The sequence below is a fragment of the Corvus brachyrhynchos genome, unplaced genomic scaffold, assembly GCF_000691975.1.
Source record: "Corvus brachyrhynchos isolate BGI_N302 unplaced genomic scaffold, ASM69197v1 scaffold100, whole genome shotgun sequence".
Lineage (NCBI taxonomy): Eukaryota > Metazoa > Chordata > Aves > Passeriformes > Corvidae > Corvus > Corvus brachyrhynchos.
This window is the reverse complement of record NW_008236230.1, coordinates 2720752-2733601: the sequence shown is the minus strand read 5'-3', so window position 1 is coordinate 2733601 and position 12850 is coordinate 2720752. Positions and strand designations below refer to the sequence as shown.

The following is a 12850-nucleotide window of genomic DNA, read 5'->3' as shown; positions in this document are numbered from 1 at the left end:
TAGCTTCAAGCACTTTTTCCCGAAAAATACAGGTTTGCTCTGCAAAATGTCTCATTCAAGTTCAGCAGCAGCCAAAACCCTGAAGTCATAAAGAGTTTAATGCAGCTGAAAGGAAAAATTTCCCGTCTGAAGATATCAAGTCCACAAGGAATTAACTCTGATTTCAGGGTAGAACACACCATAAATCCAATTTTACTGAGACCAAAAAGGAATGGCATAGGATTTGACAGATTTGAAAGTTTCCTTTCTGGGCTAATAACATACATTTAAACCAACAGTATAGAAAATTTCTGCTTTTGAAAAAGGTTCAATTTTTACAAAACAGCTGTGCTACACTGGTTCCATTATCTCCTGGCTATTACTGCTTGGCTATAAAATACAGCTGCAGGATGGGAAAATTTAGGGCACCATATAAAACACACACATGCAATTTATTAGCTTCTTGACTCTTGACTTCACATCCTTTGGAAAGTTAAACCACAAATGCACAAAGTCACGCTGTTACCCTAGAATAATTTCTTCCACCATTTTCTGGGAAGCTATGCCTACCATTCAGTTTTCATCACATTAGTATTTTCTGGCCTTAAAAGTCTCTGACTTTAATGGGATGACAGTTAGATGATTGCAGTTTCTGATGCCAGGTAAGTTTTGCTTGGGCTGGAGCACATTTTTAAAATCAAAGCTAGTTATAAATACTTTTTTAATCAATTTTTTTTAATAGTCAATTAAGGCAGGAAAAGGCTCTCTTTGGTAATTTTCTCCTATGATTTGTCTCTCAGTACAAAAACTGATCCACTGTGAACTATAACATATAATAATTTCCAGGTATTGGCCTTACAGAATTACCTCTAGTGTGCCATTTCAGCCTCATTATTACAAGCTTATAAGCTTAAATGGTGTTAGCAAGGTCAAGATTCAAAACACTAAGTGATAAGTTAATAAAAAGACTTTAAGAAATTATATCAGAGCCAGAGATACTCTCCAGCCCCTGACAAAGTCTTGCCAAGCTCTAAACCTTGTTACAGACTGGCAATGACCACATTTCAAATATAGCAAGACAGATCACTGCATTCAAAGATCAAGGCTTATAGTATTCTGTTTCCTTAATTTTACTGGTCTAATGAAAAAGTAGGTTAATGTTCCTCACCAAAAATATTTAAATGCTTCACTACCTGAAGCTCATTGAAGTATCACCTGGTATGACAGAAATCTGTAGGAGCAGATTTCCATCAATACCTATGTTTGAATACGGTCACTGACTTAAGACCTACATGAATCAAGGAATCACAGAATGGTTGGGGTTGGAATGGATCTCTGGACAGCATCCACTACAACCCTCTGACAAGGCAGGGTCACCCAGAGCAGGTGACACAGGAACACATCAAGGAGGGTTTGGAATGTCTCCAGAGAGGGAGACTCCATGACCTCCCTGGGCAGCCTGTTCCAGTGCTCTGCCATCCTCAACATAAAGTTCTTCCTCATGTTGAGGTAAAACTTCTTGTGCTTTAGTTTATAGCCATAAAAGCCCTCCTGCCCAGAATACCTACATATATTAGGAAGCAGAACTTACCAATAAGAACAGTCTAATTTGCCTTTCCCCTAAGGAAATACACATGCTACCCAAAGTCCTAGGTGAGCAGCTGCTGACCTTTGTTCAATTACTTTCAGGGATGTGTTCCCCTCTGAGGACAGTGTTTTGCTTCCCAAACATCCCACTACCCTTTGTAGAAGGATATGCCATTTGTTAGGATGTTTGAGTTTCCAAGTTTGGCCTCAAACCAGCTCTCATCACAGTCATGAGAGGACAAAATAACTCTGTTCTCCCTTGGCAGCACCCCTATGGCAGCGTCAGTTCTTTTTTCATACAGAGAGGTTTGAGCACTTTGGGATCAATCATTATCTCATTTTATCCACTTTAACAGGAAATTGCTGTGAAGTGTAAGCAATCAGGCTCAGTAACCTTTAACCAGCCAGGATGACAGCTGTACCAGTCTTGCTCCTAGACAGACAATAACATTTTGCTAGGGGGGTGGGAAAGCTACAGCTTATCTGAAGGTGACAGCATTGCTCTTGCTCAAACTCCACTTACAAATGTTCTGCTGAATCTACATCCAGGTGCTTCTCTTTTCCATTAGGTATACTGTGGTCAATGACTATGGTTTCAGTGTTGGCTAAACAGAATCCATTTGATCGCATGATTTCTGTCGGGAAAAGAAAGAAAACAAGATGAAAAAAAAAGCTGGAAAACAACTGTGTATCATATGTAATTGACATGGCTATGAACTTAGATGTGTGCATGACATTGAAAATCTGCACATGCAAGCTGAAGGGTTGGTTTCACAGCTTCTTACATCTGCAAGCTGCCAGCGCTCAAGCAATTTTATTCACCTAATCAATTCATGACACAAAGCATCTGAAGCAACTACCACTACCAAATCATAATTGTATTTTTCTTAGACAGTCCCAGGCTTAAGCCAGTTAAGCAAAAATAAAGAAGACATAAAAAGGGAAATAAAAAGTGACCTTACAAGATAATTCAATCACCAACTCTAAGTCATGTAAAGCAATACCATGTTTTGCACTGCCATTGACCCTGCTTATTTTGTTTCTCACAGTGTTAGAAGCCTCCAATACAGAATATCTAAAATTTATACCTAATTCCACTTACTTACTACCATGGGGAGAATTAATAATTAAAGAATAGTATTTGATGTAAATGAGAAGTTAATCCACATCTGTGCTATGGAAAGTCAAACTAGGCAAGTCACAAGGATTTCTTTCAGTCACACAATTTTAGATGAAGCTAGGACCACCAGAATAGAATAAATGCACGTTTTTAAAAAAATCAGTACTGACTTAAGTAGGATAACTCTTGGTCTGCCTCATGGCACTATGACCCTCTGTTACAGCCTTGCATTATCAGCACAACAAAAAAATTAGTCTGTGGCAGAAAATATGGTAGGCAGAAAACACACAAACAAATTTCTGCTACATATACAGTTCATATAATGAACACGAGATGAGACAGGAGAGAGGAGGTAATTTTTTTTAACATTTACATGTTTCTACATTAAGGTAAAGCCAGAACTCACTTCCATATTTTTTCTTGAGAGCCATCTTTGACTTTCAGTCTGTATTTTACTGCAACTCACTTTAGCAGAATACATTTGGGGGTTGTGAAAACACTGAACCCCAGCAGAATCACACTTCACATGACTCATCTTGAGCCAGCATATAGGTAAAATAAGATTTACACCATAAATTCAAATTCAGTTTTCATCTTAGAGGGCAGTTCTTTCTCTCTTCTCCATCACTTCCACTCTGAGCACGACCATGTGGGATTTGTTTTTTCCGAGAATAAAAAACATTTTTGCCTGCTTTTCCAAGACTACAAGCCAGGTAGAAAGCTGCACTAGCAGGACTGCCAGTATTTTCCTAGTGTCCTTGACTTGACCTAAGAGGAACAGCGTTTCGCTGCTGCATGAACTGCCTTACCCATTATCATTTACTGCCATCTACTGACAGCACTGCCAGATACTGAACCATTTCCAGTGTGCAACATCCAGATGAGGCAAATACCAATTAACATCAAATTTCCACCTATGTTCTTAGCATTAATGGCAGCAATCACTTGAATGACAAAATTAATTACCACAAGATGCTTTTGCATGGCTGCATAGGTAGGAGAATCTTCCTCCAGTTAATTAGGTATTACTCATCACTACCAACAATAATTTAGAATTAAAACATGCTATTATTCAGCTGAGATAGTTTCCACAGCTCCTCTACATACAGGCTGTCAGGAGGGCTCCCTTTGCTGCTAACTTCTGTCCATCAGACAGGCCCCCTTGCTCTGAATTGGGGTTCATCTTGACTGTCTTCTCTCTGTTGTACCCACCATGTGTCATATTCAGTCATGCACACACAGAGTACATGTCCCCTGATGGGGTGCACACCCTCCCAAAAAGTGTATGAAAGCATTCCACACAGCAAAAAGCCCCAAACCAGAGCAGTGCTCCAGCATGTAACCTACACAATTCCAAAGACATTTATTCTTGGTATTTGGTGTTTCCAACAAGAGCAAGGAAACACCAACAGCAGTCACCTCTTGAAACATTTTTTAAGTATTTAGTTTGTAGTTCCTTCATTTCATAATGGGCAGGATCTAGGATCCATTTTGCAGCTCTGGTCTCACAGAGTAGCAACATACTTCAGACAAAACCCATGAATGTGCTTTCAAGTGGCTGTCCTGAGAACATTTCTTGGTTCAGGAGTAAAATGTATGACCATGTGCAGCTTTTGGAAGATGTCTAATGGCAAGAGCATACACAAGAGAAATTTTACCCAAGGTTTCCACATTGACTGAAGACATCATCCAAACCTCCCTAGCCACAGGTGGAACACGAGATAAGCATGTTGGCTCCTGTTTCTTGTACCCAGGAAGTCAAACCTGCATCAAACCTGCAATGTGGCCCTGGGGGCTGTTTTTTGCACTGCAGCCTGGGCTTGGGGCACCCTACAAGAAGGCACCAGCCCAGACAGGCTGGCAAGACCACACTTCTCACTGAGGCTCTGTGCTACACAATACTCATAAACCATCTTCCATTCAATTAAAGGAATATTTTTTTAACAGAAGACAGATTCATTTAGAAGCAGAGCTAAGGATCAGTTACTAATTGTTTACCCTGTGTATGACATCAAGCCTTAAACCCCACTGTTTACACCTTTGGCATGTTGACACACTGACTGGACATTAACTGATACTTCGTTAGTATCAAAGAAAACTGATACCAGTTCCTTGCCAGACACTTTAAACCTTGGAGGACTGTGTAGTATTTCACTTTAATTAACTCTGAATAAGCTCTTCTGGTGACACAAAACCTGCAGTTGCCATTAGGCTCAAACAAAATATTTCAGTATAGAAATACAAAACCAGGCACACCAGAAGTTCACAGGCCTTTTGACAACGGTCAGTAGCAGATGAAGAGGGGAAAGGCTAAAAGAATAGGCAAGGACAGGCTCTGCACTTTGCCCACTAGCAATCTGTGGTTCTGGAACTTCCTACGTCTCCACCTGTGACAGGTTTCAGTGTACTTTTCCTCCACTTGCTTGTCTAACTCCCTTTTGAAGTCACTTCTGCTTTCAGTTTCCCCATATCCTATGACAATGAGTTCCACTCCTTAACTATGCTTTATATGGAAACAAAACAATATTATAACCTTGCTTTTGTTTGTTTAAAGCCTGTTGTCTGTCAGTGATACTGGATAACTATAGCTCTTTTTTCATGAGAAGTACAGGGTAACTGACCTCCTTCTATTCACAGCTTTGTAGACTTCCATCATACCCCTGTCTGTCATCTCTTCTCACAGGTGAAGTGTCCCTCTTTGTTTAACCTCTTTCTTGGAGAAGCTGTTCTACAACTTAGATCCTCGCCTTTTATTTGTAGAATTTTAAATTCTATTATACCCTGAGGTAGAGAAACCAAAATTGTGCATATTGTATTCAAGATGGGGTTGTGCTCCTCTCCTCTGTTCCCCCCTCCTTTTCTAGTAATAGAATCTAAGTCTCACTGCTGGTATTTGCCCATTGCTAGGCACCAAGCTTACATTTCCACAGAGCTGTATCAATAGCCTCAAAATCTCCTTTTTAAGTGGTAACAGCACTATCATAAGTGATGATATGCAGTAAGGACTGCATTTTCCTCACATTCACTGCTTTGCATTTGTCAGCCTCCCATTTCACCTGCTACTTTAGTGCCTGAATGCACGTTGCATAGTATATCAAGGCTAATTATATGTTCTATATCACAAAGCAGACTATTGAGAACTATATTTTGTATTGTTGATAGAGAAATAATAATGGGAACAGCAAACAAATTAATTTTCATTCTGTAATTCTTGTGTCAACTGCAGGAAGTTAACAACTCTTACCTGATATTTTAACTGGACTTTGAAAGCTTGGCTGAATTTTATGGACATTGTCATTTTTTAGAACTTGGTCCAAAGGAGATCTTTCAAAGAATGTGAGGACAACTTCAGACCTTGAATACTTAAAAAGAGAGGAATAAAAAAAAAAGACATCCATTTTTAACCTGTAGTTTGTTTTGTCCCTCTTCTCCATTTCAACCCCTTCATAGTATGACAGAAAAACTTACTACAAGCGACAGCTTAGAGGCATCATTACACAGTTCTGGCACTCAACATTTTCCAAGTTAATAAATTGCTGCTTCCTTCAGAGTTTGGCAACCCTGCCCATCACATTCTAATCTGCATGAGAGTGCATGTCACCATGAGGGAGGAGTCAAGCTGGGCTAAATTGGAACTTGGCTAACTCACCTTCCAGGGCATGTTTATAATAGTCTTCAGAAGCTTTTCCACTTCATTAAGTCTGGCTTCTATATCATGGGCTTCTTTTATTGTGATGAGCCCTAGAAACAAAGTAAACAGATCATAAGCATAAACAAAGGCACACTTACTCACACTTCAGCAGCCAGAAGCAGCCCCACAGGAAGATGTGGAACAACCTCAAATATCCCTCCCAGAAACGTCTTTTAAAGCAACTGATGGTAAAGTGTGCACCCCAAACTGAGGTGGGTGTAGTTTACAAGCAGAGCTGCAAGCCTGACACAAACTCAGCTGTTTATGACCACATGTAGGAATTGCAAGACAAGCAGAAGTAGAACCACCTACTCCCTCACCCACAGTTTCACTACACAGCATTTCCAGCAGTGATAAATAAACAGCCCAATTTCTGATTGCAAGAACCATTATCCGTCCTTTTTTTTTGTGTGTGTGTAAATAAAAAGCAAAAGAAAACCCAAGAAAACCGAAAGACGCATCCTACAGATAAGAGAGAAAAAACAAACACAAGCTAAACAAAAGGCAGTTTTGTATTTCTCTGACTGTAAGCCCCAATGAGTGGTCCAAGGAGAGTGGTCAGTGTCATGTTCTTCAAGTGTAAGATCACTGTTAGGATTTTTTTCATATCATCAGTCACTGAATTATCAGTGCTGCAGGAGGGATTAAGATGAAAATTTTACTGTCCAATATCCAGAATGATGCATTACAATGCAATATTGAATTTCTCAGAATGGCGATCTTAAACACTAACACCATATTTTGTATGTCTAACCTGCAGGGCACCTGTAACTTCCCCCACCTCTAGCAGACTGAAGGAAATACAGCACAGGTTATATACATGTACAGGGCATGTAAGGAGAAATAAACCCTCAAAATCTCACATCCCTCTAGTGGGCCTTTTATTGCTGATATTTGCAATCTACTTTTTCTTAACCAAATTATCATTTAACCTCTACATTTGTGTATCTTTTCCAAGGAGCAGGATATACCTATGAAAATTAAATACCTACAAGAGAAATTATTATATATAACAAACCACGCCAAACAAATAACCCAACAAAAAGCTGGAAAAGGAAAAGACACAATAAATCAAAACCATCAAAATTAAAAATCTGCAAAGCAGTCTGTGAGAAAGCACTTCAATATACTACAATTGTGTTAAAGTAAGTGTATCTTCATCTCCCTATTCAAAAGACAAACACAGAGCCATCAAACATGCAGAGTGTGGGAACAACATCCACAAACAGTTTCAGTCTGCACCAGTCCTTGCTGTTTGCTACCAACGAGATACAATCCCATACAAACTTCCCAGACAAAAGTGTGACTTGTAAGCTGTCAGCTCTCCTCCAGTTACAGCTCTAAATAAAACAGAGATTGTCTCCAAAGCAACCGGGTTTACTTGACAGCTGTCCCACAAAAGTTGCCTGCTTGTATAAGCCTTCCTCTTGCTCAGCAGTCCTTCATTTTGCCTGTATTTTCAGCATGGCTATTGCCTCACCCCAGCACAACTCTGCCTCTCTGCTGACAGCAGAGCAATGCATATCAGCATGTAAGGAAGGTGGTGTGTGTCTTGCTTTGGCTGGTGTACACTACAGTCAGGTAGCTTTGCTTGGAAATTCTCTGAAAGGCTGTAAATGTGAATAAACTCATCTGCATGGGTCCACAGACTGGGTATCAGCTGGGCTGTGCTTGACACTACAGAGATGAATTGCAGACCAGCACCCTTCATCCTCCTAACTCCAGGGTGTGCGCAGGCTCAGGTGGATCTGCTTCACCCCTCCACAAATATGTTCCCATCCCACATTTGAATCAAGTTCAAATTTTCAATGAAAGTGCTTTCACCTTTCCTAAAAGAGAAAAAAAAGCTGCCAATGGTCCCACAGCTCAGACACCTACCCATGATGTTAGAAACACACTGCTGGCCCTCCTGGAGCCCACATCAGAGGAAACAGAGCCAGCCACCCTGATGCCAGCTGCCATAGGGTGCCTCCACTTCTCCTGCTGGTCTTGATCCACTCTGCATAAACACTGATATAGTCAGAGCAGAGACTGCCCCGCTGTGGCTCCCACCTTGCAAACGAAGACCTCATTGCCAATCCACCAGGAATTCATTTTACTAGGAAGAGGGATACTTTCAAACAAATGAAGATATTCAGACTGGGAGGTGGAGAAAAAGAAAAAAAAAAACCCTAAACCACCTCAGCAACAACCCTGAGCATTCATTCCATGAGGAAAACCAGCCAAGCGGTCAGGATTTCTCTCATTAGTAATCAGGGAAAGCATCTGCAGCTCCACACGGCCTTTTTATGCTTCACCAAGAAGTCAGACAAGGCTGTCAGCCTGTTGCACTGTCACAGATCACCCTGTGGGAGGTTTTACAGCTTCTTGCATTCACAAGGAATTTCCAGCCCTGGTATATTATCTCCTTCCACCTCTTGGAAAGACACCAGAATGCAAACCCACACTCCAACTTGGAAATTGGCACAGAAGACTTGTAACATCTGACACCATAAAAACTGTTTCTTACTGAAGCTTTCAGTAATATCAAAACCAAAAAGCAGACAGCGTAGGAAGGAGGGTGATACATCTGCCTGGACAGCTTCCTATATCTGTGCTTAATGATTACAGATGCACAGCTTTGGGGCGTAAAGCTGCTGACCTTAAATGAATTCTCCATACAGGGAGTTCAATTTGGCCAGGCTAAAGCCTTTCTTTTCGTACATCTACAGCCCAAGCACACAGAAACCACTTGACTGGCTATATACACACATTTTTTTAAACCTGTAATTTCTTCTGCAATTCCATGAAATTTGTAAGGCCCTCATTTATCTTAATTCTACAAGTCTCTGTTTTTAAAAGTTAACAGATGCTCTTGTGGTTTTCAGTTAGTCATAGACCATGATCCCACAACCCGAGGAACTGCTCCCAACCCCACAGCCACGCTAACCAGAGTGAGGCACTGCCTGCCCAAGCAGCCAGGAGGAGTGGAGGTCCTGGTCCCTCCTTTCCATCCCTTTCAGCACTCTGTAACTGGCTGCTGTCATCAACCACAGCACCTACGTGCATGAGAAACACTGGGGTTTCGCAAGGTAAAGTCTCTAGTGTCAACACTGGCTTAAGGTGCTCCCACCCTCCCCTGCACCTCATTTCCTCTCCCACACCACAACAGAGAGCTGCTTCTGCTTTGCCAGCACAGTTAGGCGAGCAGCAGGGAATACCTCAAACCACTCCTGTCAAAGGCTTCACCTCAGGAAACCGCAGACTCCACAGAAAAAGCAAGAGACTGCAGGCTAGGATGCCCCATACCGGCTCCTTTCTCACCCAGGCAGTATACTAAGTTTGAGAGGAATCTGAATTAGTGTAAAAAACGGTCACAGAACCGCACCCAAGTTTCCAGGCCTATTCTTCACTTTGTGGGGGTTTCTCCCCTGCCTGTCTTCTTTCTCCTGTTTGGAATATTTGTCGAGGCAGAAAGAAAGAGGAAAAAAAGCCAGAGACTGATGTGGGCTCTCCAGACGCTGGAAACGCCTGAACAAACAGACACACAGACATGCCAGCTGACACCACAGACAGAGCCCAGCACTGCCTCCATTCATTAACCCTGACACAAATACACCAAAAGGTGGATGCATCTGGAGTGCATGGGACACCCTGGCCACATATGAAGCATCCATACAGCAGCTACAACATGCCCCGAGGCTGTTGTCTCTGCCCATGGGCCATAAAAACATGTCTAGCCTGTATTTCCATCTGGGGCTTTTACTCCCCAAGAACCCTTACTCCGTTTCCTGTAAAATAAAAATAAAATACCAGTAAAGTAACCAGTATCCTGGAACCAGTTGTCTTTTCTTCACTTGTTCAGTCATGCAACAGAGCTGAGCTCAGAGCTGGGAAATTTGTTAGTGAGGTCATGGTGAAAAGCTGTTCTCATACCTTTTCCTCGGCTCTGGCCCTTGTCTGACTGCTAATGGAAAACACACATAAACTCCTCCCAGGAAAACTTTGCTCTCTGCCTTGTTACCCATACTGTGCTCGGACAATTAGCTATTATTTCAAGTGATTTAAATGCTATATACACCTATGTTTATAGAGTTTGAGGTAAACTGGAGTCCCACTGGCTCCTTTTCTTACCACAAACCCTGCTGCCAAATACCACAAACTTCTGAGATTCCTTCACCCTGCACACAGGGGAGCCAACAGGCTGGGTGACAGGAGGGATGACACTGCCTAATCCAGGGTGGCACTCACCTGTGCCTGGAACACTGCTTTAGCAGGGTTCTGCTGTGTACACAGCCCACATAGTCAGTGACCTCATTCAATCCCTTCGACATTTTCTCTGCCCCTTTCCAGATCAAGAGCCCCAGGCAGAGTCCTTAAGACTGAAAAGGATTTGCTTTCAGCTCGAGACCAAGCGTAGGTAGCAACTTTGCACAGAGCAGCCTGTCTGGAAAAGTACAGCACGAGCAGCACCAGAGGCCTGTAACATTCTTCCTGCCCTGGGTCCCTGGTGCCGGGGCAGCTGCAGGAGGCTGGGGGAGCAGGCCAGCAGCTGTGTACCTGGCACACTGGCTCACAGCGTGGGAGAGGGGCCCAGAGCTGCACACAGGCAGGAAACGAGCTCAGCAGCAGAGAAGAACAAACTGAGAGCCAACTCCTGATGTAAACACACAAGCCTTGGTAGGGCTGTCCTATTACTGCCACGTGAGCCACCAAATCTGCAACTAATGACATCCTAAAAACCACAGATAATCCACCCTGTCCTTCTAGCACAGGAAGCAGGACAGGAATTGCTGCATGTGCTTCATGGCTCATCATGAAATCACAGAGCAGTCCCGACAGCCAGCGTCCACGATGAGCATTGTCTCAAAAATCCTCTAGTGCCTTCCAAGGAAGGGTAAGTTCATGCCCAAGTCAAGTCTCCTATGTCATGTCAACGGTGACACACAGAAGTCTGTTTTTCTGGAGATATGTTGCTATGTACAAGTCACTATGTACACATGATCTCAAACTGTGGGCAAACCCTGTCGCTCCAATCTGAAGGTTTACACTTCTTGTTTATGGTCAGGGACAGGAGCAAAGGATGTCGAAGAGATACCCTACTTTCTCAAAATCAGTTCTATATGTACAGAAAGCTGAGCAAGAGCAGAAGCTGAGGTGTACTTTCCGAAGATATGTACAAGATGGAATGCCAATAGTCCTAAATGCTGTGTGTTTTAGTACGCAGATGAAGATTAAAGTTGCATTGAGCCCCTCTCATCTAATCCTCTCTCCATTCCCTATAGGAATACTGCAGAGTAGGTATCAAAGGGAAAAAAGGAGTAACCAATAAATTGAGAGAGAAATCCTACTGTGTTCTGCTAATCTACACTCCAAGAAAGTTTTGAGGCTTATGGATTCAGATCATGAGTCCATCCTTCTCTCTGTGCACAAGACTCCAAGCAGCAGTTAAGGATTTCAAATCTTTAGGGAAGACATACAAGTTGCCTTGCATGGGACACTGCTACTCTGCTCTCTCTCCTGACCAGACTTCAACGGGAGATGTGCCCCCTTTTCCCCAGTTACAGTATTTATCAACACTGCAATGTTAAAACTTTTTTATCCTTTTCCCTCATTCCTCCTTCCCCTCAGATGTGTTCTAACCCTTGTGCACACACACAATCCAGGAGGTAGATGGAGGAATAGAAGGAAGGTCCTAGTCATTAAAGAAGGTACACAGAATCACAGAATAATGTTAAATAAAAGAGTCTAATTTGATTCATCCAAAGAAGGGCCAGATCCTAAGTTAGATCAGGCTGCTGGGGACCATATCCAGTTGACTTCTAAAGAGACCCACAGACAGATACTCCACAGAAACATGCAGAAACTGAGGCCACTCATCTGGCACATGGATCAGGGCTGAAAGGTGACAGACAGCTCAGCCCCATTTTTTCTGCTGTTTTGGTCCTTTGCACTGCTTCCTATTTCCTCCCTCTGCTGAACTGGGTTCTTCTCAACACCATTTCAGCTGTCATTTTCCCCTGCTTCATGGCCACCGTACCTTGCTCGTCCTAGCAGCTGCCCAGGTAGCATCCCTCCTCACCGCAAACACGTGTTCCCTCAACCTTGCCACCTGGCATAACTGTGGCATTAGCTACCTCAGACTGGATTCTGAAAAGGCCAACCAGCTCCCACTAACAGCTGCCTCCTCTCTGATGGAGGAGACGAGGATAAAAGGTTGCTAGAAGGGCAAAGAAATACCCAGGGGTATGTAAAGGCAGGAAATTAAAAAAAAAAAAAAACAGCAGATGAGAAAGCCTGTTTCACACAACTTTTCTTCAATAACTGCAGAAGTAACACCACAGAAATCCCTTCAAGTCCAAAGACTTGATAAGATCCAGAGAAGGGCAGATAATTATGGGCAATCAGGGATGTTAGATCTTCAATTACTAGAGACCAGGACTGTCACTTTTTTGGTCTCTGCCTGTTATTTATGCTGTTTTCTGCAGCATCTG

The 12850-nt window shown here is 42.5% G+C and overlaps 1 protein-coding gene across 1 annotated transcript in view; it reads right to left on the bottom strand.

Moving 5' to 3' along the window:
* Positions 1-10690, bottom strand: part of PXDC1 (PX domain containing 1) — a 16353-nt gene extending 5663 nt beyond the window's left edge. Inside the window, exons 1-4 of the mRNA XM_008643462.2 lie at positions 10608-10690; positions 6336-6480; positions 5931-6048; positions 2090-2201 (exon numbers count right to left, since the gene is read on the bottom strand). Of these exons, the coding sequence (XP_008641684.1) occupies positions 2090-2201; positions 5931-6048; positions 6336-6480; positions 10608-10690 (458 nt within the window). The remainder of the gene's footprint in view (positions 1-2089; positions 2202-5930; positions 6049-6335; positions 6481-10607) is intronic.
* Between the last annotated feature and the right edge of the window lie 2160 nt (positions 10691-12850).